The 27714-nt window shown below is 37.1% G+C and overlaps 3 protein-coding genes across 3 annotated transcripts; all 3 read left to right on the top strand.

The window, feature by feature from the left end:
• Window positions 1-5835: 5835 nt before the first annotated feature.
• On the top strand, window positions 5836-9201 carry LOC104095040 (protein CONSERVED IN THE GREEN LINEAGE AND DIATOMS 27, chloroplastic). Its single transcript, XM_009601086.4, has 7 exons — window positions 5836-6227; window positions 6777-6929; window positions 7094-7171; window positions 7826-7921; window positions 8428-8463; window positions 8684-8862; window positions 8936-9201. The coding sequence occupies exons 1-7, from the start codon at window positions 5994-5996 to the stop codon at window positions 9096-9098; spliced, it is 939 nt and encodes a 312-aa protein (XP_009599381.1). The 5' UTR covers window positions 5836-5993; the 3' UTR covers window positions 9099-9201.
• Window positions 9202-14110: 4909 nt separating this feature from the next.
• On the top strand, window positions 14111-17720 carry LOC138905389 (uncharacterized). Its single transcript, XM_070193910.1, has 6 exons — window positions 14111-14654; window positions 14748-14881; window positions 15177-15248; window positions 15302-15490; window positions 15771-16077; window positions 17020-17720. Exons 1-6 carry the CDS (start codon window positions 14111-14113, stop codon window positions 17718-17720), a joined length of 1947 nt encoding a protein of 648 aa, XP_070050011.1.
• A 212-nt stretch (window positions 17721-17932) lies between these two features.
• Window positions 17933-18487, top strand: LOC108944929 (secreted RxLR effector protein 161-like). Its single transcript, XM_018770388.1, has one exon. The coding sequence runs from the start codon at window positions 17933-17935 to the stop codon at window positions 18485-18487; it is 555 nt and encodes a 184-aa protein (XP_018625904.1).
• The last annotated feature ends 9227 nt before the right edge of the window (window positions 18488-27714 follow it).

Raw genomic sequence — 27714 nt, 5'->3', positions numbered from 1 at the left:
AGAAATCCAACGACTCTATTATATAAAAACATAATAAGAATTTATCTTACAAAAGGTTTCATCAAAACCCGAGATAATAAATTAGCTATTCATAATAGTATGTAAAACTACAATATTAAAATTCATAACCAATAATGAAAAATTGGAAGAAAGAGGAAAAAATATGAAGTTGAATTCTTCTCCCTGCTCCAAGTGTGTTCTTGCCTCCCCAAAATCTTCTTTCCCTTCAAAAAGTAGCTAACTCTCATATTTATATGGTTTAGGGTTGAGTTGGGGCGAATTTGGCTTCTCCTAATTCGAATTGGAGAAGCTGATTTCTTCTACTCCGGTCCCGGTCTGGAGAAGCGAGCCTCGATTCGCGGTCCCAGATTTCTCTCTTTAATTATTATTTTTTTGCTATTTTTTCTCCTATTTGATCCTTCTCCGCGCAAGTTCGTTCCTACACATGAGAAAAACATACTGAGCTTATTTTTACTTTAAAAGCGGTGTAAATTTCCGCAACTCACACAAGAAATATTACACAAATATATTCAAAATATACATTTTTCATCCTTTACCACTGAGCAATCTTAATTTTAGCACACTTAGGGTGAAACTTAAATGTTGGATTGTTGATCATGTTTTTGAGTAGTCTTCTCAAGTTCTCCATCACAAGCACAAATAAATAGGGGAATATTGGATCCCCTGTCTAAATCCACTCTTTGCTGCAAATGGTCTACTAGGTTTTGCCATTTATATTGATTGAATAGGACATTGTTTTCAGGCAGGTCATTATCCAACTTATAAACTTTGTTGAAAAGTGCAGACCCTGTAGTACTTTCTCAATGAAGACCCATTATACATAATCATATGCCTTTTGCATATCAATTTTAAGCATACATTTGGGGATATCTCTTTCCTACCATAAGCTTTGGCAAGTTAATGTCCCAAGATTATATTATCTGTAATAACTCTTCTTGGCACAAATACAGCTTGACTGTTGTCAACTAAATTAGGCATAATGAATTGCATTCTCTTATTACTCACCTTGGATATAATTTTGTATAGCACAAATACAACTTGATTATTGTCAACTAAATTAGGCATAATGAATTGCATTCTCTTAGTACTCACCTTGGATATAATTTTTTATAGCACAGAGCAGCAAGAGATATGCCGAAACTCTTTCACATTAACGGGTTTCCTTACTTTAGGAATGAGAGTCACTGAAGTGCAATTGATGGGGTTGTACATGTTTCCTGTCTTGAGGAACTCAACAATTGTCTCAAAAATTTCTTCTCCAATAATCTGTCAGGTTTCTTTAAAGAGGTGTGCATTAAAGTCATCGCGACGGGGGGCCTTCTGCTCATCAATGTCCATCAAGGAATTAAATATTTCCTCAGTATTTATAGGTGAGATTAACTCCAGTTGTTGATCTCTACCAAGTTTATGCCCCTCTTGAAAAATATCCAATTGAACAGTAGGCAAGCATGCAGTAGCAGAGCCTAACAGATTCTGGTAGAACTTAATAATTTCTACCTTTACATCTCTTTCTGGATGTGCAATGTTACCATGTAGTGTAATCAGTCTTCTTATCTGATTCTGAGCCACCCTGTGCTTCATGCAAACAAGGAAATATGCATTGTTGGAGTCCCCTAGATGTAGCCATTTAGCTCTTGATTTCTGCTTGAGGATGTTCTCATATATTGATTTCTATTTTTCTAGCTGCAGTTTCACTTCCTTTCACGCTCAGCTAGTGCCACATGTTCATTTGGATCTCTTGTTTGAACTTGAAGGTCAGCCAAGAGTTCCTATATTTCTCCACCTTTTCATCAATCTTTGAATAATCCTTAGAGTTCAATTTCAATCCTTGTGTTCACCTTTTGCAATTTAGTCCAGATACCTTGCATTCCCTGTTTATACCTTCTATTATTCTATTAGTGCCCACATGAGATAGGAAATTGGGATGTTGAACCAAATGGTTGAAAAACCAAAATGGTTTGGTACCCTTTATAGGGATATTTGTAAATTCAACAACTACAGTATGTGATATGAAAATCCCGAATCAAGAGAAATAGCTTCCAAATGTGTCCATCTGCTGATCCAGTCACTATTGACCAATACCTAATCGATTTTGCTATGTTTGTAATTATTAATCCAAGTATACCTCCTCCCAGTTGTCTTTAGTTTTTCCGTATTAATGTCCACCAAAAATTTATGAAAGTCAGCTTCCTCAAATTCCTGAACTAGGTTCTCATTTAGCGTGTCATCAAGATGTTTAATGGCATTAAAATCACCCACTATGATCCAAGCTCCTTCCTGCATAGGGTTGTGCATAATATGGTAAATATCGAACTACCGTATCGAGATCGAAAATTTTGGTATATGGTATTCGATATTTTGGTATTTGGTTTAAGTTTTTAAAATAATTTGATATTAGGTATGGTATTTGGTATTAAAAAAAATAATACCGAAATATATACTAAATTCACATTACAGATACTATTTATTAACATACTAAGTTACACAATACTTTTCTGTGGCATTCATGTTGAGGTTGGCAGTAAAGCCCATGTATTTCTTTAGGAAAATGAAGGAACAAGGTAGGATGCAGATTCTAATTTTTACTCTCTAGGTTGCCAAGAAGTTTAACGTAATGTTTCAACGGTTTTAGGTTGTTTCTTACTCCATTATTCTTGTATTGTTGTTGCATATGTAGGATTAATCCTTGTTGTATTCTCTAATTTTAACAATTAAGTCTAAGCAAACAAGATGATATTTCTGATGATCAAATGTATTCCTTTATGTACATTTTTTCTCTTAGCTGATACTTGATGGCTTTGGACAAAGATTTTGTCAACGGTAAGGTGAGCTTAGAACGTTTTCATTGTTTACTTTAATTAAGAATATTACACTCTATGACTTTATGCACTAGATAATATTCAAGCCAAATAAATCAAAATTATCGGACCGAATAAACCGAAATCAAAATGAGAAAATTCAAACCATACCGAATACAATTAGGTATGGTATTTTGTACAGTATTTTAAGAAATCGAATACCGAAAATACCGGACTAAAATAACTAACTATCGTACCGTACCGACTGACGAATACCCCTTCATACTTGCAGTTGATCTCAATTCAGTCTATAATGCTTTCCTGTCACTTACCGTATGTAAACCATACATAATTGTCACATGAAACTCCACATTCAAGGCATAGATTCTAATCTTCCTGTGGATAAGCACTGTGTGATTTATATTCTCAGTAAACTCAAACTCATTAGGATTCAACATTAGCCATATGCTACCCCTCGCATCAATTATGCCTACTTTATTCTGCCTAATAAACTTCATTAACTCTATTTGCTTATATACTTTATTGGTTCTCTAACATTCCATGGTATAAGCTTTATTGAGGACAGATATCAGGGGGTCTTGTACCAGTACCCTTGTAACCAATTTAGCCCCTCGAAGTTCCCCTCCTAAGTAATCTTGTTGTTGCCGAGTGTTTGGCATTTCCAAAGAACTAAATCCATTTGTAACAGCCAATCTGCTCTCTATGAGGCTTGCTTGAACATTCTTGCAAGCTGATTTCCTGCTTACCTCTGTCCAGCTATCCTTTTGATTTAGGTTCTCAATACTCACTTCTGGTATAGGCTGTAGGGTCTTGTCCTGCCTATTATCCTTAGTTACATACATTGTATCATCTCTCTTTTGCCAAACAGTTTTTTTCTTATTTTGTTTCCTCTTAATAATATTTGTTGGTTTCTTCTGAGGAGGTTTTTGGCAGGTGTGCCCAATTAACAGAAAAGTAGGGCAATACTCCGGCTTTCAATCATAAATAACTTCTTGATAAAAGATTTTTTCCATTTGATCCCTGGCTTTGACTGAACTTGGTAGAGGTTTTGTAACATCCATTTCAATCAACATACGAGCATATGAGACCTTGTCTAGCTTTGAAGTACACTCATCCGCATATAAAAGCCTCCCCAACACACTACCAATACAACTGAGAGAGTTCATACTCCAGCAATTAAGGAGGAGATTATGGAATTTTACCCATAGTGGGATCATCCTCAACACCTCTTTGCTGAAATCAAAATTCGCTTTCTAAACCTTAACAATTATTGGTCAATAGTTCATTGTGTGCGGTACAGAGTATAACACATCACCTTTGTCCTCAATACAAATAAAATTTACCATAAAATACCCGTTGTTATAATAGTATACATTTGGTTTAGCTATATGATTCCAATTGCTAGCAATAAACCTCTCAACAGCTCATATGGAAGGGAAATGACCTACCATATACATAATTAAGGCATACTTCTATTTCACAGTCTCTTTTTTCACCTCCTCTTGCGATAATGGTGCTACCATCTCACCCTCTATAATGATTGGGGCAATATGGTTCAATTCCATACCTCTTGCAACAAATTTGTTCTCTAAGAACATGTGAGAACATGATTTATTCCATTCTTGTGCTTGATTCGGCACAACTTCCTTCTGAGCTACAACTGGCACAACGTTCGATGGGGTTAGACCCAGATGCATTTACTGCTTCACATTGTGCAATTTTGTTCACTGTAGTTCCCATCAAGGTCTTCTTCATCACACTTGTCTGCCCAATCAAAGTACGGATAGTTACATTCTCTGTTGTGACTGTAGTCTTCGGAGCAATAAAGTTTGATGTAGCAGGACTCTTCATTATCATCAAAATATCACTAGTAGAACACCCTGATTTGCCCCTAGGGTTCCATCAATCAGAATTCGTGGTTCCTCTTGACCCTCTTCTTCATATGCTAGTACTAACGCTTCTTTTGTAAGTATTCTTCGATTTGTCTTGAGTTTCTTAATCTCTGACAGCTGAATTTTGTTAACTTGCTTAATTTGCCGGCCTCTAGGCATTTCCAGCAAAGGCGTATGATAGGGGCACTCCTATCATACGCCGAGAGAAAATACTCTAGAGAGATAAAACACCCCTTTTATCCCACATTAACAAATTTATACATTTTTCCTAATTAAAATAACCAAGTTGGAATAAATTAGAGTGCTATTCTTCCTCCGTCTAATAGGGTGCTAACTGTCTCTAGAAAATACTCTAGAGAGAGAAAATACCCCTTTTATCCCACATTAACAAATTTGTACATTTTTCCTAATTAAAATAACCAAGTTGGAATAAATTAGAGTGCTATTCTTCCTCCGTCTAATAGGGTGCTAACTGTCTCTAGAAAATACTCTAGAGAGAGAAAATACCCCTTTTATCCCACATTAACAAATTTGTACATTTTTCCTAATTAAAATAACCAAGTTGGAATAAATTAGAGTGCTATTCTTCCTCCGTCTAATAGGGTGCTAACTGTCTTACTCGTGCTAACACCTAGCTTTTAATCAAAGAACGCACTTCGCTTTTAACCAAATATTGCTGAAAATGCTTTTTGTACCAAAAGTGAAGCTTTTATTCTTTTAGCAAGCGACCAGAACAATTTTAAAAGTGCATAAGATGCTTTTCATTTTTCTGCAATTGGGTTGTATCTTCTCGGTCCAGAGTCCAGACTATATATGAGAAGGCTTTTCAATTTGAATCAAAGCGAATATACATCCTCTTAATTCAAATCAGAGAAAAAACCTGTGGAACAGTGAGAAATGAACGCAACACTGGCGTGCATAGACAATCTTTCCACGTTGCAACACAAGATAACCACGAACTTACCTTCTATACCACAAAAAATGTTTCACATTAGAATCTATAATTCAAGATAATCCTATGTAGGAGCCACAAGAGTGGACCACAACGTTTCAAACTGGTGGTCGAGTACCCACAATCCAAAAGAGTAGCCCTCAGTTGGCTGATTATAATTGGACGAAAGTAAGAAAAAAAGACCGTCATTTTTTGGCAGATAACAGAAAACATTCACTTACTCCATTTTCCATCACGTATAATGCATAATCTCCAAAAATAAAAGAACTCCCATTCTTCTGAATTCTCAGATTGCAAGAGAATTCAGAAATGCTGAGGCTAAATTTATATTGTTCCATAGTTCCTGGTCCAAAACAAGTCAACAATAGCATTGGCAGAAGCTGCGGTTCATGGATCATTTTGCCCAACAAACCAACGATTCTATGTAGAAGGAATATTAGTGTCAGAGCCCTGAAAGATGGGATGAACGGAGGCACCAGTGGATTACCTGGTAAGAGTTGGGACCCTGGCTTGGAAATTGAGGTGCCATTTGAACAAAGGCCGGTACGTATGATTTCTAATTAAGCTACAATTTCCCCATTTTTTAGGCATTATATGTTTTCACATACTTCTCCCTGTTTTGCACATGCAGACTTGTACAGAATACTTGACTATTAACTAATGAAGTTATTTATTTTTTTAGAAAGAAAAGGAGTTATTCCTGGGTTAGCTTACCTGGATATCCAGACAGGATTTAAGTTATTAAACTAATAGTGTAAAGACTTTTTATACTGTTTGTATAGTTTATCATGGGAGTGACCTGATTGTGCAAAATATTTAACACCGTCGTAAAACTTAAAACTAGAAAGAAAATGATATCCTCCAGAAGGCCAAAACTTAACACCTGCACGGGTGAGACATTCTATCATATGGTAAGCTGCTATTGCAGTAATTTATAGCACTATTGAAATCAAACCAGTCAGTAACGTAGCCACCCCTAACATGTACCAATTTCTGAAGTTTCATTGTGACAAGGGACTTAATATGGAGACCTATAAGCAAATATAAGTTATTAAATAATTAGCTAATTAATTCTTGCTTCTCAATTACTAGGTGAATGAGTACTCATCTCTGAAAGATGAAGGTTTATACTCTTGGGCAGAATTGGGACCAGGGTCTTTCTTCCTACGTCTTGGGGGACTTTGGTTAGTCACTTTCACAGTTTTGGGAGCACCTATTGCAGCTGCAAGCTTCAATCCTTCAAAGGTACAGACAATTATATAAATCCTTATGAAGAAAAAACATCATCATATAGTTCTTTCTCTCTCAAAGAGTCCCAAAGTGAAGAATAAAAGAATCCACTCAGTCACTAAAATATCTTATAACAGCTCCTCATATACATTGACATTCAAATTTTCACAATCCTGCAGGACCCTTTAAGATTTCTCCTGGCTGCAAGTACAGGGACTCTTTTTCTTGTTGCACTCATTGTCCTGAGAATTTATCTGGTAAGTTCTTTAATTCCATAACTTCGTTTTTTTTTTTTTTGTTGAGCTTGAAGATCTAGACGCGCATACTTGTATTTTATATACATCCAGAACAATACACATGTCTGACTGCCAAGCTAAAACTTTCTACAGTGGACAGATGTGTAGTTGCCAGGAGACAAAGCTTGAGATTTAATCTCTCAGTTAGCAGTAATTTTTATTACCAAACAGAGAGCATGAGGAAGTTACTGTGTATTGAAATTGGAAGGCAACATTCACATTTTGATGGAACCAAGAAAGATGATAATGTCCCTTAGTCAAATTAAACATGCATTGTAGATATGATATTTCCTTTAGTGTCAATAAATATGCAAATACCATATTTTTTAGGTATCAGTTTCCATTGTATATCATGTCCGTGAGAAAATAAGAAAATTAAAGAGAAATGTATTGATGACTTAATGATTTAGTTGAATATAAGAGACACCAATTTAACACATATGTGATCTTGGTCAAAAGTGGGACAATATATAACTTAAAAACTTAACTCTTGTAATATTCTAACATTCAAACAATAACCATCGTAGGAGGATAGAGCTACATTGGAGATAGGTAACTTGAGAACTTACTCCTCTAATATTCTAACGTTTTAATTCCTAACAATGACCACAAAAGGGATGGAGCTATGTTGGAGATAGGCTTTTATCAGCAGTTATACCTTATGAAGAGACAGGATGGTACGATGGACAGATGTGGGTGAAGCCACCTGAGGTTAGTTGTCTTTCCTTTGCACACATATTTTACAAGTTGTTTTCTCTTTACTTCCTCTGCTCCTCCTCATTCCCACAGTGCTAAAATATTGCCAGCTTCGAATCGGGCAAAGTGAATCAAAAGTGCTTACAGAGCTAGCAGCAAGAGGGAAAATAGAGTAGCAAAACTTAGACAACTCAATGTTCAGCTCTGTCCATCTTTAAAATGTAACTTCAAAGATTTCAATGATAAACTTAGTTCTTCCTGGTATAGAATTCACTAGTTACAACTTGTCAAGAAACTTTGAACAAAAGATACTACAAGAAAGTAAGAGTATTACTATCTCTTACTTAAGATGAACCCACAGCAAAACTACATGATGGAATAACATCTATATTGTGAAGCTAATTTTAGTTCCATTATTATGGCGACACATGATTCAAAAGACTAAAACTACCAGCAGTTCTTGAAAAACTTATCAAAAACGATGTTGCACGTATGGCATTTGATGTGATTATTCCTTGCAGATCCTAGCTCGTGATAGGCTGCTCGGCTCATATAAGGTACCACAAATTGATGCTATTGCTTTATGTTATTGGACTTTTGTACTTCCAGTTATTAACTAATCATATAACTATAAACCATGTGAAACAGCATAGTAGAAAATACATCAGCTGGTTACATAAATATTAGGCAATTGTTGGCATCATATTCTGAATGTCATAAAGCAGGTCTTTCCAATATTATGAGCATAAGAAGTCTGAAGGAATTTTTAATATGTAGGTGAAACCAGTCATTAAAATGCTGAAGCAAACGCTGGTAGGAACAGGGGCTTTACTAGTTGCAGCAGTCTCATTATTCATATTCGCAACACCAGTACAAGATTTTATTCAGGGAACTTTCTCAACAAAAGAAAACTCATTGAGTTCCACTTCACAAAACAGCACAAAACTGGGCATCAGGTATTCTATTCTCGAAACTTAGAAACATGTTTGAAGATTCATGAGTTTACGTTGTTTCATTATGTAATTATAGGAAAGAAGAGCTGTTAAGATTGCCATTGGAAGTCAAGGAGGATGACGATCTGGCGAAAGCTGCCGCTGAAGCAGCTGATGGAAGGCCAGTCTACTGCAGAGATAGGTATTATCGTGCATTGGCAGGGGGACAATACTGCAAATGGGAAGACCTACTTAAATGAGAGGATATAAGTGAAGAAACCTACAGTTAAATTCTGTGATCGCTCAAAAGATTTGTACAATTGAGCATGTTCTTATAATTTTAGAGAGAAATTTTGATGTTCACCTGAAACTGTTACATCAAGTGAATATCCATCATCTGATCAAAAACCTCTATTTGCTGCAAGGCATCATCTGGAAAAAATATAATACGATACAATTGGTAACAACTATCCAAACAAGCTGAAGTGAAACCTGTTATCAAAACTGTGTTCGAAACTTTTTTGAACAAAGAGAATATACTACAAATTTTATAATTACAAAGAGATACACTTTTTGAGTGTCATTAGGATCAGCAGCAAAGGATTACGTTGACGATTTACGAATTATTCTTCACTTAATTTATGGGTCTTGACAATCAGTATCATTTTCTTTTATCCTAAAATCTAATCAAAACCATTATATGCCCTCCAAAAGGCTTTTATATATACATATATCCGAAGTGTTCAAGTTTTGCGCACCACCATCAGCTAAACTTGACCTACAATAATATTTTTTTTCCTACGACGATCGATAACTCATCATATCAAGCTAATATTGTAATCTGGAAAAAATTATAACGAGACATGCTATAACCAATTAAATTGCATTTATAGCGTAAAAATCTTTAGTTTATCAATGTATATAACTTAAATTCGTATCAAATATGATGGAAATATCTGGCTGTTGCTGAAGTCTATCTCCGCTACATGATTCATGTTGATGGTTGACATTTGTGGTGGATTACATCCTTTAAGCTAAGCATTTGCGCCCACTTCCAAATGGTCCTATCTATATGCACAAGCGGAGTGGGCAACAAGGTTTCCAACGTCACAATAAAAACCCAAGTTTGAAATAAGCATACTCATTTTTCTATCAGTACTTGAAAATAGAAGTCGAAAGCTCCCTATAAATGCACCTAGCTCCATACGTAGCCATTGACGTTTGGCATATATTATTACTGTACATACTATTTTCTACTAGAGAATACGTTTTAATTTTCGTTAGTTCCATATATTAGTCTTCAGCTTCCATACGTTCTGTTTCCCCATTTCATAATTTGGAACTAGAAGTATCCTTTCACTTTTTTCTTTTTCTTATGGGATAGCAATAACGTATACAAATTAATTTCATAACTCTGCTCCTTATTATAGGATTTCAATTATATATATATATATATATATATATATATATATATATATATAAAAACACTGACAATGTGATAGAGTATCACTATTAATGTAGTTTTTGTTTACCCTCAAAATCGGATAACAATTAAATTTGTAAGTGGTTTTAAGGATATGCGGATTAAATTGATACAAAACGATAAATTGAACTAGAATGGACAAGTAAAGACACAGTAAATTCAAACCACACGAGGAGAATGATTCCAGCCTTAGTAAAACATTCACTCTCGATCCAGGCTCACAGTGGGCAATATTGATGAACGAGAGATAACTTATAATAACAGTGAAAATAGTAGTATATTGCTTTGGAATGCGTGTTACTATGTCCCCAACAAACTATCATACCCCTTTATATAGTAAGGGAATCCTACTCTAAGTACAATTCCATAAAAGGTAAAAAATCTTCTGTTTAACTGATTGTCGGTTCTTCATTGATACGTGTCGAGATCCACGCCGTGATATCCGGCCGATCGTGGATATTACAGCCTTCTGTTGGTCATGCTTGATTGCCCGACAATGTTCTCCAAAGTCTTTCAGGATCTGGATCGACCTCGAAACGTAACCCGGATATTCCCGAGGGCAGGCATCGTGCCCTCGGATTCTGACTCGATGAGACCTTTGCTTCGATTCCGATCCTTCGCAATCATATCTCGAGCTCATCTTATCCTATTGGAGACCGAAGTGTATCAGGAGCTCGGTTTTTCCCCGTATACAGTGTTACCTGCTGTAACAAGCTACAATATTTATCATAATTGTCGAACCATATGCTTGTTACATAATATCACCTGTACTAGGTTCTTAAGTGGCCGGTAGTCTGAAAATTATTGATACAATAAGTGCAGAAAAATTAATTAAACTCTTCATTCTATTGTGAAGAAGACAGTACTTCACAGTTCACACCTCTGTTAGAGATACTACATGGTCAGGGGCTCAATTTGTCCCATACCACACATTTTTATACAAGATTGGATCTCAAAATTAAATTCATTTGACAGCCATGTATAGAACTTTTAAAGAGATCTGAAGTTAAGGCTCAATTGGCAAACAGGTTGGGAGTAGGCAGGAAAAAGGAGACCAGAAGACGATCGGGTTAAGTTAAGACCATAACATGTGGCAGTTGAAATAAAAGGCTCTGTTACCTTTCTGGTACAACTAATAGAGCAACTCTATTACAGCATTTTGTGAAGGAGAGGAAAAAGAAAGTTTTCTATGCATGTGAATGCAGATGGAAAGTTTAATTCATATAATCTTTTCTTTTTTACATTAATAAATTAAAGAGTTTGAGTTCTGCACTGACAATGTATAGCCTTTTTATATCATTATCGATTTACAATATTAAGTAACTCTTGATATGATAATATCAAAGATAGAGTAAACCCATTAAATGCACATGTATACTTCTTTAGACTATATAACTTATCTCCTAAATCAAATATTAGCTGCTCATGTAAATTCGATCAGTCTACATTAAATGCTCAAGACAAAACAGCGAAATTTAATTTTCTTTAGGAAATAAAAAGGAATTAAACAACAAAAATAACCAGGAAATATATACTTTATAATTTCAGGCACCACCGACATGCAACATTTCCTAGGTAGGAGTATAAGGTTTCCTCATCCTATTTTTACTGGCAGGAACCACTATATTACTATCAGATTATACATGTTATACGCAATTATATGTGAAAGTGAAACCACAAATAGAAATTTGCTAGCTATTTGTTTCATTATTAACCTACATGTATGATTGCAGATACTATATAGTGGAGAGTTGTCATGCATGTTTTATGTATCACAGATTAATTGGTCCTCATCTTTAATTATACTAGGGCCGGGGTCTTTGTCTTTGAAAATGTTATGAAATATTTGCCATTTATGTCAATGCATGTATCCTTTTTCTTTTGGTATGTTATGTACATTTATTTTTATAAAAAATGTATCCAGTTCAAAACATCTTCACTTTAGACCGTTAACAATTCAACAGTTGGACCAACTGAAATTAAATTCACATCAAATGCTCGTCAACTTGTTGCCAATTTGGCAACACCATGAGTAAATGAAATTCCAAATCATAGTGTAGTTTACTAAATAGATTTAAACAAACAGGATTCCGTTCCAACATTGTAAATTTTTGGCTCTCGACAACTGCAATATGTTTTTTTATAATACCCCAATAAAGTTGCAATATTATACGGTAAATAAGTAATCTAATTAAAGAAGGCTGAGTTTCAAACGCTAGAAATTATGTTACTCTATTATAGCTTTTGTCCAAATGTGAAAAACCATGTTTGAGAGACACATGGATGTAATTTAGTTTGAGAAACACACCAGGAAATCACATTTAAATTTTAAAAAAATGGTTAGATAATTTGCAAATATATCCCTAATGGGGCCTATCCCTTACTAAAAAAAATGTATAATGTAAGTACAAGGAAGCACAAAGTTTAGAATTTAGTTATCTCCAAGGAAAATCCAACTGTCAGTGGCCACAACTGATCGTGCCCGTTATAACTTACACGTACGTAGTGTTTTTCCTACAACAGACGTATTGGTTATACAACTTCTGATCTGAAACCAAAGGAAGAAAATCCACAAGAAGATAAGAAAATTACTTGTACATTTGTAGTACGTCCACTAACTGATACCATTATATAATTCCTTGCCCGAACTAAGTTAACCTGGTATTGCTTTGCTCTAAAATACACTTTAACTGAGCAAAACCAATTTGTATTAATATAAATCCAATATCCAGATCAGACTCTTAACTAAAAACAAAACTTAAAGCTTCTTATTTCTTTTTTCTATGGGGAAAAGGTACACCTTTCTTTCAAAATTATATTTTTACAATCAAAAAATATATGTATCCCATGGTGTAGAAAAGTGTTAGATTTTAGTTTTAATGATGAAAATAATATAATTGCTCTTGGTATGGGGACTCAAGGAAAGCATCCAAGATTGGAGGAATCAATTAAAGGAACTCAAGGAAAGCACCCAAGATTGAAGGAATCAATCAAAGACAAGGAAATCAATCCGAGATTGATTGAAGCGGAAAAGAAGTATCGAAAATCTTGCAAGATGATCAATCAAGTTGCTATTACTGGAAGGACCAAAAATCAAGGAGTAAATCCGGCGCTATCAAGATCTGTAGAAGGAAAGCTATTAAAGTCCTTTCATCAAGGAAGAGCAACGGCAAATAACCTTATTCTTGGAAAGAATCAATCTCTTTCCAAGGATCAAATCTCTTGGGTTGGCAAATCTCTTCAGCAACGGCCTCTTACAAAGTAATTATACACATCCTTAAACCTTAGAAAAATATACTTTGATCGAACCAAATACCCTCTCTTTGTTCTACTGCAAACAAATATTGTAGCTCTATTAGATCTGATGTGTAACAAGTTAGAGAAGAAAGAGAGAAAAATACTGGTGAGGTATTGTATCAAAAAGAAATTAGTGACATAGAAACTGAGCCATTGGTGTAAACCACACCATTCACGATTATACTAAAAAAACTCATTCACTGAAAGAGAACTCTCTTGCAACCCAAGGAGACTGGACTAGGATTCACATTGAATCCGAACCAATATAAAAATATCGGTGTCTTTAATTCCTGCACTTTATTTCTGCATCTTAATTTCTGCTCTTCTTATTATCTAGTTATTACATCTAGTCGACTAATTAGAAAACTAGTCAACTAATAGCTATTAAAATATAAAAATAAATAATTCATCCCTCCCCCCCCCCCTCCCCCGTACTTTCAATTGGTATCAAAGCAAGGTTCACAATTTTTCTTTTGCTTGTGAGAAAAGATCATGACAAATCAAGTTATTGTCGGAGTACTCTTTCAGGAAGGAACATTACAAGTGAAGCCACCATACTTTAATGGACAATATTTCTCTCACTGGAAAGTGCGTATGGAAATATATGCAAAATCTTATGATGTCAAGGTTTTGAGAGTTATCAAAAAGGGGAATTACCCACTACCGGTTGTTGCTCAACCACCCGCTGATCCTGAAGATATAGATGAATATATTGATGAACAAATGGCGGTTGTGCAAGTTAATGCTAAAGCAAGGAATCTGCTTTATAATGCTATAAGTGGTGAGGAATATGAGAAAACCTCCAGTTGTGATACAGCCAAAGAGATGTGGGATAAACTTGAAGTCACTTATGAAGGAACCAGTAAAGTGAAAGAAACCCATATTAACATGTTGGTTCATGACTACGAACTTTTCCAGATGAAAGAAGGAGAATCTATTGAAGAAATATTTGTCAGATTTAGCAAAATCATCAGTGATCTAAAAGCTTTTGGCAAACCCTACTTAAGTGGTGATCAAGTTAGGAAAATTCTGAGAAGTCTGCCCACTACTTGGCAGACAAAGGTAGTTACTTTTGAGCCATAGGATTTGAACAAATTATTATATGATGAACTTCGAGGAGAACTTATAGATTTCGAGAAAACTCATCTCAAGAAAACAAACCAAGAAGAGAAGAAGAAAACAGTTGCTTTCAAGGCTACAACTGAAAGAACAGACAATGATATTGATGACGACTCTGAAACTCTTCAAGAAGAAATTACCATGGTATCAAGGAATATGGATGGATTAATGAGGAGATATAGGAATATAAAAAGAGGCAGAATACCATGCAGGCGAACTAGTTAATACAATGAACAAGACAAAAATGATGGCAAATACTATGAATATGGAAGATTTGGGCATGTTCAAGCTGAATGTCCTGAGCTTAAAAGAAAAGTCTCCAGAGGGTACAAGAACAAATCATTTGAAAGCTGGAGTGATGAAGACAGTTCTGAACATGAAGAGATAGCAAATCTATGCTTCATGACAATTTTGAAAAACGACATGAACATGCTCTCAGGGTGCTGGACAGACGAGGACATCTCAGATGATGATTGCAAAGATGACAACGATAATTGTTTTATGGAACGAGGTGAAACAAGCGAGGTAAGACCTTTTAACTGTGAAAGATGTAATGAATTGCAGGATATTCTTGACCTTACTTTAGAAGAGTCTCAAAAGATGATGAATGAAATAAAGAGACTCAAGAGAGAAATAAAAGATGGGAAACTCAAGCTTGAAGTATGCAAAATTGAAAAAGAAGTACTTCAAGATGAAGTTGATGAATTGCAAATGCAACTCAATGGCATGCGCAAATCCACCAGTCATAGTTCTGTAAAATCGAACCAGGCAACTTACAAGTCAACTGGAAAAGGACCAGCCAGAATAGAGTCCACTAGTACTGACACAAATGGGAGAACCAAAAATAGATCAAGTCCTACATGTCACTACTGTAATAAAAATGGACACAAATATTCTTTTTGTCGATTTCGTAAGTCAAATGTCTCGGGATGGATTTGGAAACCCCAAAACAATCCTGAATCTAGTAATACTAACCAACAAGGACCCAAGTAAGCTTGGGTACCTAAAAGGAAGTGATAATAATGTTTTGCAGGAATACCACAGAAGAAGTCGCAAAGAAAAATGGTACTTGGATAGTGCGTGTTCCAGTCACATGACAGATGACAAAAACCTGTTTAAAGAAGTTACAAAAATAGATGGAGGAAATGTCAAATTTGGTGATAACTCAAAAGGAAAGATAGTCGGTACCGAAACAGTTCCTTTCAATAATAACTGTGATATCACTGAAGTTTATCTTATTGACGGACTTAACTACAACCTTCTGAGTATAAGTCAGCTATGCGACTCAGGGTATGAAGTAAAGTTCAAGAAAACAGGCTGTGCTATTGAAGATGAGACAGGTAAAATAATCCTCCCAGGTAAAAGGTATGGAAATGTCTATATTCTTGATGGTCTTGAATATATAGATGGTCATATTTGCTTAACGTCCATATCTGATGATCCATGGTTATGGCATAAGAAACTTGGTCATGCAAGCATGCATTTGATAGAAAAACTTTCCAAGCATGATTTAGTTATTAGTTTACCCAAACTTAATTTTTCTAAAAATCATGTATGTGATGCATGTCAGATTGGTAAACAAACTAGAAATTCTTTCAAAAACAAAGATGTTGTATCCACTTCAAAACCCTTGCAATTGCTTCATATGGACTTATTTGGACCTACTAGAACTGCTAGCATAGGAGAAAAATGATATACATTTGTTATTGTTGATGATTACTCACATTTTACTTGGGTGATTTTTCTATCTCACAAAGATGAAGCTTTAAAGAATTTCGAGATCTTCTGTAAAAAGGTCGACAGAGAAAAGGGATATATTATTACAACTATTCAAAGTGATCACGTAGGAGAATTTGAAAGCAGAACATTTGAAGATTTCTGCAACGATCAAGGATACACTCACAATTTCTCTATTCCAAGGTCACCCCAACAGAATGGAGTTGTTGAAAGGAAAAACGTGACTTTACAGGATATGGCAAGAACTATGATACTAGAATATTCACTGCCAAATCATTTCTGAGCAGAAGGAGTAAGTACAGCTTATCACATCCTCAATCGATGTCTCATAAGACCCATCCTGAGGAAGACTACCTATGAACTGTGGAAAGTTAAATGACCCAATATAAGTTACTTTTATCCTTTTGGAAGCAAGTGTTTCATTCATAATAATGGTAAGGACAATCTTGGAAAATTCGATCCAAGAAGTGACGAAGGTTTTTTTCTGGGTTATTTATTGAATAGCAGATCTTTTAGAGTCTATAATAAATGCACATTGTGTGTAGAAGAGTCAGTACATGTTATCTTTGATAAGAATAATACTTCGGCCGAGAAAGGAATTACTGCATGTGATGAAGATCAAACACATGTAATTCAGGAGACAAGCAAATCTCAAAAGTCGACTAATAAACCTGACAGTTTGGTAGAGTCAACTAATGAGATTAGCAACAGTCAATCAGAACCTCCAGAGGAGTCAACTACTCATACAGTTCGTCCAAATGAATGGAGAAGTGAACCGGAATATCCTCAAAAGTTCATCATAGGGGATCCAAGCGAAGGAATGAAAACCAGGGGAGCTCTCAAGAAGAAAACTAACATAGCACTAATTTCCCAGATTGAGCCAAAGAAAATAGAGGAAGCTTTGAAAGACTCAAGCTGGCTGCAAGCAATGCAGGAAGAGCTAGATCAATTCGACAAAAATCAAGTATGGAAACTGATGCCCAATCCTGAAAATGATCTCGTAATTGGAACAAAATGGGTCTTCAGAAATAAGCTGAATGAGGATGGAAAAGTTGTGAGAAACAAAGCCAGATTAGTTACTCAAGGATACTCTCAACAAGAAGGAGTCGACTATGACGAAACCTTCACTCCAGTAGCTCGACTAGAATCTATACGAATTCTTCTTGCATATGCATCCTTTAAAAGATTCAGGCTGTTTCAGATGGATGTTAAAAGTGCCATTTTGAATGGTTTCATTGAAGAGTAGGTATACATGAAACAACCTCCTGGATTTGAAGATTCAAAGTTTCCCTACCATGTGTACAAACTGACCAAAGCGTTGTATGGACTGAAACAAGCTCCACGAGCATGGTACGAAAGACTTAGCTCATTTTTTATTGATCACGGATTTACAAGAGTTCTAATCCTCTTTTGTGCAAGGAATTTTCAAATCTTATGCAAAGCGAGTTTGAAATGAGTATGACGGGGGAGATAACATTCTTTCTTGGACTTCACATTCAACAATCTGAAGAACGAACGTTCATATGTCAGACAAAATATACAAAGGAGTTGATTCAAAAGTTTGGTATGAGCAATGCCAAAGCTATTGGCACACCAATGAGTCCTTCAACCAGTCTTGACAAAGATGAAAAGGGAAATTCTATTGATGAAACTAAGTATCGTGGAATGATTGGCTCACTTCTTTATCTAACTGCGAGTCGACCGGATATTATGTTTAGTGTCTGTAAATGTGCCAGATTTCAGTCAGCTCCTAAAGAATCACATCTGACTGCAGTAAAGAGAATTATTCGATATCTTATTAGAACTGTCTCTCATGGATTGTGGTATCCACGCTCTAACAATTTTAAACTAGAAGATTTTTCAGATGTTGATCTTGCAGGTGATAAGGAAGACAGAAAAAGTACCAGTGGAACATGCCAACTACTTGGAAAGGCACTGATATCTTGGAACAATAAAAAGCAAGGATCAGTAGCATTATCCACAACTAAGGCTGAGTATATCGCCATTGGATAATGTTGTGCACAATTACTATGGATGTCTCATCAATTGGGTGACTATGAATTATTCTTTAAACCTATACCAATTTTCTGTGATAACTCTAGTGCTATATGTCTCTCAAAAAATCATGTGCATCATTCTAGGGCAAAGCATATAGACATCAAGCATCATTTTATTAGAGAGCATGTCCTTAAGGGAAATATAGAACTATATTTTATTGGAACTACTGATCAATTAGCGGATATTTTTACTAAGCCTTTACTAGAGGATAGATTCTGCTTTTTAAGAGAATTACTTGGTATTATTTGCATTAATCATTAATAGTAGGACCTATGTGTTACTATATGGCTAATGCTCATTTTTAATCATTAATTGTGCCTCTGAATTCCCTCTCTTTTCACATCAGTTGCAGAGTTCAAAGAAGGAAAACCAATCATCACGTCTGATCACTGACACCCCTTCCTTTTCTGTACTCAACCGTCAGAAACCCTTCTTTTAATACCTGAAACCCCTTTTTAATCTCCATCATCTCTATCCCAATCTTTCCTCAACCAAAGCTTTTCCATGGCCAAACACTCCAAAAATCCCTCTGCCTCTACCAGGAAGAGTACTCGCTCCAGAGCAAAACCCCTTTATCAACCTCCAGAATAAGTAGACCTAGGGTCCGACCATTCAGAAGGTTTTGCCTCCTCTCAGGCGGACCTCTCAGATCATTCTCATACTTTAGAAAAAAAATCCTTGGGAAAAAGACCTATGGAAGAACCCCCTGAATCCTTTACTCCAAAGAAGTCGAGAATAGATCTCTCCAGCTCTTTAGAGTCTGACCTAAATTTCTGGGATTCTCCAAATAGGAATTTTTTCATCGCTTTGAAAGACAAGCCAATTGCTCATGGGATGGTAGTCAATCTTGATGATATGGAAGCCCTAAATTGTAAGGTAAAAGATATGTTCATCTATCAAGGCTGGTCAAAATTCTTTTATGTTCCCCCTCCTAAAGTTTATGAACCCCTAGTGAAAATGTTTTATGCAAATATTCGCTCTAGTAAGTCTAACAAGTTGGAATCCTTAGTGTTAGGGAAGCGCATTATTCTTGATTGTGACATGTTTGACTCAATTTTCTAGTGTAAGTGTTCTGGTTTTCCCATGCTTTTTAAAAATTCCTGGCCTGATGATTTTGAAATCTCTTTTGATCAAGCAAAACAGTGTATTGTTGAGTATCCATCTGAATCTCTCCCAAACTAGTTAGGTCCAAGTGATGTTAGTTTTGAAACTCGTGTTCTAGCCCACATTGTTACAACTACTCTGCTTCCTCGTACTGGATCTTTCTCAACCTTCTCTCAAAGAGATACTTTTCTTGTCTATTGCCTTGTGATAAAACTCAAGATCAAACTATCCTCCTGGGTCATCAATTTTATGATTGAAAGTGCTAATGATCCCACCAGTCTGCCCTATGGCATGGTCATCACTCACATTCTAGAAGCTCATAATATCTCCATCTCTGAATATCCCTTCATCTCTGTTTCAAAATCTTACAATTCTAAAGCGTTTGCGAGTATGGGGTATGTGTGTGTGAAGGGCTCATGGGTTAAGAAGCAAGAAGGTGAGGTCAAACTTGTTCAACCTGAATCAAAATCCAAACCCTCTGTTTCCTATCATAGTCCTAGTGACACTGACCTTGCTGAGAAACTTGCTGCCATTGACAATCAGCTGTCCACCATCAAAGATCTTTTTGCTGCTACCCAGTCCACTGTTGGATATATTCATGTAATCTTTAAAGAAACAGGGTCTAATAACACAGTCAAAGCATTCAAGGAGATACACGACAGGCTTGATGGAGTGACTGTCTCAGCCAGTGCTAGCTTTGATCAACTGAAGGAGGCGATTTACAACACTCTTACATATTTCTTGCGTCGCTAATGTGGAAGTTTTAGACAATATTTTTTGATGTGCTGTTTTGGACTGGATAACCAGTCGTTGGATGATGTTTTGTTTTGTTTTTCCATAACTCTGCAAGCATATCATGCTATAAATCCTGTTTTAGTATATAGTATATTGTTATCTGTTGTTATGCCGATGCCAAAAAGGGGGAGAAATGATATATATAGTCGTGCAGGTACATGCATGGAAGTCGACTAGAGGTACACGCGGCACCTCTTGAGGGGGAGTCATAGATCCTGCAAAAGAAGTCGACTAAAGGAAGTAGTCTCAACAAAAAAGTCAACTGCACTCATTGAGGGGGAGTAAAATACAGGGAAATCAACTGATGTTTACATATATTATTTTGTCATCATCAAAAAGGGGGAGATTGTTAGGTTTTAGTTTTAATTATGAAAATAATATAATTGCTCTTGGTATAGGGACTCAAGGAAAGCATCCAAGATTGGAGGAATCAATTAAAGGAACTCAAGGAAAGCATCCAAGATTGAAAGAATCAATCAAAGACAAGGAAATCAATCCGAGATTGATTGAAGCGGAAAAGAAGTATCGAAGATCTTGCAAGATAATCAATCAAGTTGCTATTACTAGAAGGACCAAAAATCAAGGAGTAAATCCGGCGCTATCAAGACCTGTAGAAGGAAAGCTATTAACATCCTTCCATCAAGGAAGAGCAACGGCAAATAACCTTATTCTTGGAAAGAATCAATCTCTTTCCAAGGATCAAATCTCTTGGGTTGGCAAATCTCTTCCGCAATGGCCTCTTACAAAGTATTTATACACATCCTTAAGCCTTAGAAAAATATACTTTAATCAAACCAAATACCCTCTCTTTGTTCTACTGCAAACAAATATTGTAGCTCTATTAGATCTGTTATGTAACAAGTTAGAGAAGAAAAAGAGAAAAATACTGGTAAGGCATTGTATCAAAAAGAAACGAGTGACATAGAAACTGAGCCATTTGTGTAAACCACACCATTCACGATTGTACTCCAGAAACTCATTCACTGAAAGAGAACTCCCTTGCAACCCAAGGGGAGTGGACTAGGATTCACATTGAATTCGAACCAGTATAAAAATTTCGGTGTCTTTAATTCCTGCACTTTATTTCTGCATCTTAATTTCTGCTTTTCTTATTATTTGGTTATTACTTCTAGTCGACTAATTAGAAAATTAGTCAACTAGTAACTATTAAAATATAAAAATAAATAATTCTATCCATCTTGTACTTTCAAAAAGGACTCTATAATCGACTGGATATATAGTGGATAAACTAATCGGGTGGCTAAAGTACCAATTAACTTTAAGACTACTACAAACTGGCATTTTAATTTTGTACTCTTATCACCAGCCCCCTATATTTTCATGCTCCCCACTTTGTAGGAGTAATAGAATACTAATCTTAGGACCCGAAGTTCACGTGATTCCATTGTCTTTTACCCCCTTACACAAATTACAAGAAAACAATCTCATTTGTCACCCATAATTAGCAGCATCTACCATTAAATAATGTCGATTTGTTTATTTCTATAGACCCCGCCCCTATGTACAAGGTTGAACCTTGTCTATTCTTATTCGAGAATAGTGGCTAGTAAAACAAAATTTAAGTTTTTGCACTTAGAATTACTTATAATAACTCTTTATAATTTGGGGTCGTTAGAGTAATTCCCGAAAGGTGGAATATCGAGGTCTCACCTACCATATCTACCTTGTGTTACACAAATTAATACCAACACTTAACACTAGTACTCTATTTCTCTATGGATCCATGAATCACTATGTTCAGTAATGGTGAAGATTTTTTTTTCTCTTTTTATCTTTGTAATTTACTTATTGGAAGTTGGAAGTTGAACACGGCAAGTTCTCTTCATGAAGTCTACAGCATTTATTAATCTGACGATTTATATTGGACCGTCGCTTGAGCAATGAATTTCATTACCAACCTCTTTAGAAAAGATATCAGATACAATAAAAATGTGTAGTTTGCGCCCCTTATTTTTCTCAGAAAAAATGTGTTATATTTTTACTAAATTATTTATTAATTACATAATGAAAGAGGGAAGGAGGAAAGGCCAAAGATGCTACTCTATTATGAAATGTGAACTTTCCTCTGCAATTACAGAAAGAGGAGGAAGGAGGAAAGGCAATTTAAGGAATTTGAGACTTCCACCTACAACCTAAAAAAACAAGTATGATATTGATCACAAAATTGTGGGTATTTACATATTTTAGTTGTTAATGATCTAAATGGATAATTTCCAAGTTGAATCCAAAAGCATATTCGATTAGTTGAAAGGTGGTGTTACTGCTTCTTACTATTATTATTTTTTTTAATGTTGCTTTGAGTTGAGGGTCTATCAGAAACAGTCTTTCTACTTTTTTAAAATACGAGAAAGGTCTAGGCAGGGGCGGATGTAGAGTGTCTGTGTACGGTAGAAACCGAGCTCATCTATTGCATGATAAATCGGGGATGAAACATAATGGATTGAAGATCGACTCCGGGTTCCATCGAGCCTAGGCACGAGGTTAGAACATGCGTCTTCAAGATTATCGAGTCTGTAACCCTGAAACTGACCACGACTCCGAATTAGCTCGAGAAAACATTATCGAACAAAAACAATGGAAGGCCGAAATATCCATAACCGGTCGGATATCATGGCGGGAATCTCGACACGTATCAATGAAACCGATTAATTAGCAAATCATGAGATTTTTTTACCATATATAGAATTATACATAAAGTAGGACTCCTCTACTATATAAAGGGGGTCTGGTTATTTGTAAAGGATATTGTAACACGTACCCCAAAGCAATAAATATTATTTCTAGTTATTATTATATCATCACTCTGTTCCAGTACTGATTGCAGCATCTTTGATTCGAGGGTGACTAACCTTCAAGGCTAAGATTGTTCAACCTGTGTGGTTTGCATTTACTTTTTTATCATTAATTTCAATTTGAATTTTATTTCTTATTTTGTATCAAGTTAGATCACGTATCCTTAAAACCGCGTATAAATTCAATTGTTATCCGATTTTGAGGGTAAATGGTTTGGCGCCCACCGTGGGGCTAAGGATAATAGTGGCTATTTGATAAAAATCTCCATAACACACACTGTTTTACACTTTCTCTTTGAAGTGTCTTTGATTCCAGACTAAAATACAAAAATGTCAAACTCTCAATCAATACCTTTGCATGTTGACAACGAGTCCAGTCACGTGAAAATAACAACATAGCACCTAGTAATAAGATACCACTTGCTGATCCCGCTGGAATTCTAATTGCAGATCCGATTGACGCTAATTCGCATGTGCCTATCGATACAAACTTGCCTACCGACCCCGAAAATAGCGTCCGTGGTGGAGCCCGATCGGCAACTCGAAACACGCAAAATGTTAAAGGAGACTGGATCAGTCTACGAGTGATCTTCGAAATGTTACAGGCTCAACAGGAAGCGATAGCTCAGTTACAGAACCAAAGCCGTGCACGAGCAGGGTTGAGCCCGATCCTCTCCGGAAAGTCACCCGTAGGGATGAACCGGTCATAGAAAGGATGAACGAACACTAATCGGGGGCTAACCCCGAGATCATAAAAATGCTCGAGGAGCTGACAAAATGGATAGAATCAGGGGAGAAGTAGATCGAGGCTAACGACAAAAAGGTGGAAACCTACAATTCCAGGGTAGACCAAATCCCAAGAGCACCTCCGATATTGAAGGGCCTGGATTCCAGAAAGTTCGTGCAAAAACCTTTTCCACCGAGCGTAGCTCCGAAGCCGATCCCCAAGAAGTTCCGTCTGCCCGAAATACCCAAGTATAACAAAACGACCAACCCAAACGAGCATGTGACCTCTTATACATGTGCTATCAAAGGGAACGACCTGGAGGACGATGATAACGAGTCTGTTCTGTTGAAACAATTTGGGAAGACCCTGTCGAAGGGAACTATGATATGGTATCACAATTTACCTCCTAATTTTATTGACTCATTTGCTATGCTTGCAGATTCTTTCGTAAAAGCACACGCAGGTGCCATCAAGGTCGAGACTCAAAAATCGGATCTTTTCAGAGTCAAATAGAAGGATAACGATATGCTCAGAGAGTTCGTGTCCCGGTTTCAAATGGAAAGAATGGATCTGCCGCCGGTCGCTTATGATTGGGTTGTTCAAGCTTTCACTCAGGGACTTAAAATTCGAAGCTCAATGGCTTCCCGGCAGCTGAAGCAGAACTTAATAAAATACCCGGTTGTTACATGGGACGACATGCATAACCGGTATCAATTGAAAATCAGAGTCGAAGATGACCAAATCGGGGGCCCTTTAGGGTCTGTCTATCCCGTCAGAACCCTCGACGGAGTCAAGAGAGATATCGATCGCGAACCGAGGCCAAACAGGGATCGGTATCATCCATATAATGGAGATCGGAGAAGCAGCGGATCCAGGCAAAACTCCATGAGAAATGAAATGAGAAATGACCGAGGTCAAAGCAGCCAGGGACTTCTGACCAAAAATGGCTTCGACGGGTCAAAAGACTCATCGAGGCTATAGAAATATAACTTCAATGTCGATGCTTTCGCCGTCGTATAAGCTATCGGGCGCATTAAAGATACCAAATGGCCTCGACCTCTACAGTCCGATCCAACCCAAAGGGATCCTAACCAGATGTGCAAATATCATGGCACTCATGGTCACAGAATGGAAGATTGTCGACATTTGAGAGAGAAAGTGGCCCGTCTATTCAACAATGGTCACCTTCGGGAGTTCTTGAGCAACCGAGCCAAGAATCATTTCAGGAACAGGGATTTTAACAAACAGACAGAATAAGAAGAACCTCAAAACGTCATTAACATGATCATCGGAGGGGTTGATATCCCACAGGGGCCGATGTTGAAACGCACCAAAGTATCCATCACTAGGAAGAAACGAACTCGGGACTACTTACCGGAAGGAACTTTATCTTTCGAGGACGAGGATGCAGAAGGGAATGTGCAGCCCCACAATGATGCACTGGTAATATCTGTACTCGTAAATAAAATTCGGGTTAAACGTGTGTTAATTGATCCAGATACCTCAGCCAACATCATTCGATCAAGGGTCGTGGAGCAGCTCGGTCTACAAGACCAAATCGTGCCTGCAGTTCAAATTCTGAACGAATTCAACATGGCATGTGAGACCACTAAGGGCAAAATAACGTTACCCGTAAACACCGCCAGAAATATCTAGGAGACTAAATTTTATGTGATCAAAGGAGACTTGAGGTATAACGCTTTATTCGGGAGGCCATGGATCCACAACATGAGGGCGATGCCCTCGACACTACACCAATCACTGAAATTCCCAACACCTGACGGAGTCAAAATAGTCTACAGAGAATAGCCGGCTGCGAAGGAAATGTTCGAGGTCGAGGAGGTGATACCGACATCTACAAATTCAACATCGAAGGGCCCAAACAGATGGTAAAAAATGGGGCCAAATAGCAATCATTGATACCATCTTCGACATATTCGGACAAACAAAAGGAAACCGAGGATGATAATTATGGGGTTCCCAAATCTTTTATAGCCCCCGATAATTCCGACGCCACTAAATCGATAATTGAGGAGCTAGAACAAGTCATATTGCGAGAAAACTTACCCTATCGAAAGGTATACCTGGGCACGGGGCTAAGCTCCGAGCTCAGGGAAAAACTCATTCAATTTCTTATAACTAACAAAGATTATTTCGCTTGGTCCCACCTCGATATGACAGGAATCCCACCAGAGATAACCACTCACAAGCTAAGCCTGGACACAAAATTTCACCCGGTTAAACAGAAGAGGAGACCCCAGTGCGAGATCAAGCATGCTTTCATCAAGGATGAGGTATCTAAACTTCTTAAAATAGGCTATATTCGAGAAGTTGAATACCCGAATTAGTTATCAAACGTAGTAGTAGTCCCTAAAAAAGGGAATAAACTAAGAATGTGTAGACTACAAAGATTTGAATAAGGCATGCCCCAAAGACTCTTTTCTTTTGCCCAACATCGACCGTATGATCGATGTCACGGTCGGCCACGAGATCCTCAGCTTTCACGACGCCGATTCCGGGTACAACCAAATACGGACGGACCCAGGTGATCAGGAAAAAATTCCTTCGTCACTAAATACGGCACATATTGTTATAACGTAATGTCGTTTGGATTAAAAAATGCTGGTGCTACTTACCAACGCCTAGTAAATCGGATGTTCGAGGAACAAATAGGAAAATCAATGAAAGTTTACACTGACGACATATTAGTTATGCCCCTGCGAGCAAAGGACCATTTAAAACATTTACAGGAAATCTTCAGCATACTGAAGCAATACAATATGAAGCTAAACCCAGAAACATTTGCGTTTGGAGTTGGGTCAGGTAAGTTCCTCGAATTCATGGTATCCAATCGGGGAATCGAGATCAATCCCAATAAAATCAAAGCCATCGAAGATATCACGGTCGTGGACTACGTAAAGGTCGTGCAAAGATTAACCGGGCGAATAGCCGCCCTGGGTGATTTATTTTGAGGTCGTCTGACAAGAGCCACTAATTGTTCGCACGGTTGAAGAAGAAGAGCAACTTCTCGTGGACCCCGGAATGCCAGCGAGTGTTGGAGGAACTCAAGAGGTATTTATCGAGCCCGCCCCTACTTCACACACCGAAGACAGGCGAACAACTGTACTTGTACTTGGCAGTTTTGGAGATAACGGTAAGTGAAGTCCTAGTTCGGGAAGAGCAAGGTATGCAATTTCCAATTTACTATGTTAGTAGGACCTTAGGTGAGGCCGAAACTAGGTACCCTCACCTGGAAAAACTGGCGCTCGCTTTGCTAAGCGCCTCTAGGAAGCTAAAACCGTACTTCCAATGTCACCTTATATGTGTCGTAACTACTTACCCATTGAGGAACGTTATGTATAAGTCAGAACTCTCGGGCCGATAAGCCAAATGGGCCGTAGAAATAAGTGGGTACGATATTGAGTATCGACCTTAGACCGCCATTAAGTCTCAAATTTTGGCAGACTTTGTGGCCGACATTACACCGGCCCTAATACCCGAGGTCGAAAGAGAGTTATTGGTTAACTCAAGAACTTCCTTAGGAATCTGGACCCTCTTCACGGACGGTGCCTCAAACGCAAAAGGGTCCGGACTTGGCATCGTACTAAAGCCACCAACAGGTAATACAATTAGACAATCTATTAAGACTGTGAAATTAACTAACAACGAGGCTGAATATGAGGCCATAATTGCAGGCCTTGAACTAGCCAAGAGCTTGGGGGCAGAGGTAATCGAAGCCAAGT

The sequence above is a fragment of the Nicotiana tomentosiformis genome, chromosome 2 (assembly GCF_000390325.3).
Source record: "Nicotiana tomentosiformis chromosome 2, ASM39032v3, whole genome shotgun sequence".
In the NCBI taxonomy this organism is placed as follows: domain Eukaryota; kingdom Viridiplantae; phylum Streptophyta; class Magnoliopsida; order Solanales; family Solanaceae; genus Nicotiana; species Nicotiana tomentosiformis.
Note: the sequence above shows the minus strand (reverse complement) of the source record. Positions and strands in the feature narration are given on the sequence as shown.

Bases quoted from the DNA above. Each gene is read 5' to 3' on its own strand.
- LOC104095040 (XM_009601086.4), top strand. From the start codon at position 5,994: ATGCTGAGGCTAAATTTATATTGTTCCATAGTTCCTGGTCCAAAACAA. The intron at 7,172-7,825 runs GTAAGTTCTTTA...TGACCACAAAAG, and splicing joins TTGTCCTGAGAATTTATCTG to GGATGGAGCTATGTTGGAGA. The intron at 7,922-8,427 runs GTTAGTTGTCTT...TATTCCTTGCAG, and splicing joins TGTGGGTGAAGCCACCTGAG to ATCCTAGCTCGTGATAGGCT.
- LOC138905389 (XM_070193910.1), top strand. From the start codon at position 14,111: ATGACAAATCAAGTTATTGTCGGAGTACTCTTTCAGGAAGGAACATTA. The intron at 14,882-15,176 runs GTATCAAGGAAT...ACATGCTCTCAG, and splicing joins TTCAAGAAGAAATTACCATG to GGTGCTGGACAGACGAGGAC. The intron at 15,491-15,770 runs GTAAAATCGAAC...AATGTTTTGCAG, and splicing joins AATCCACCAGTCATAGTTCT to GAATACCACAGAAGAAGTCG.
- LOC108944929 (XM_018770388.1), top strand. From the start codon at position 17,933: ATGACGGGGGAGATAACATTCTTTCTTGGACTTCACATTCAACAATCT.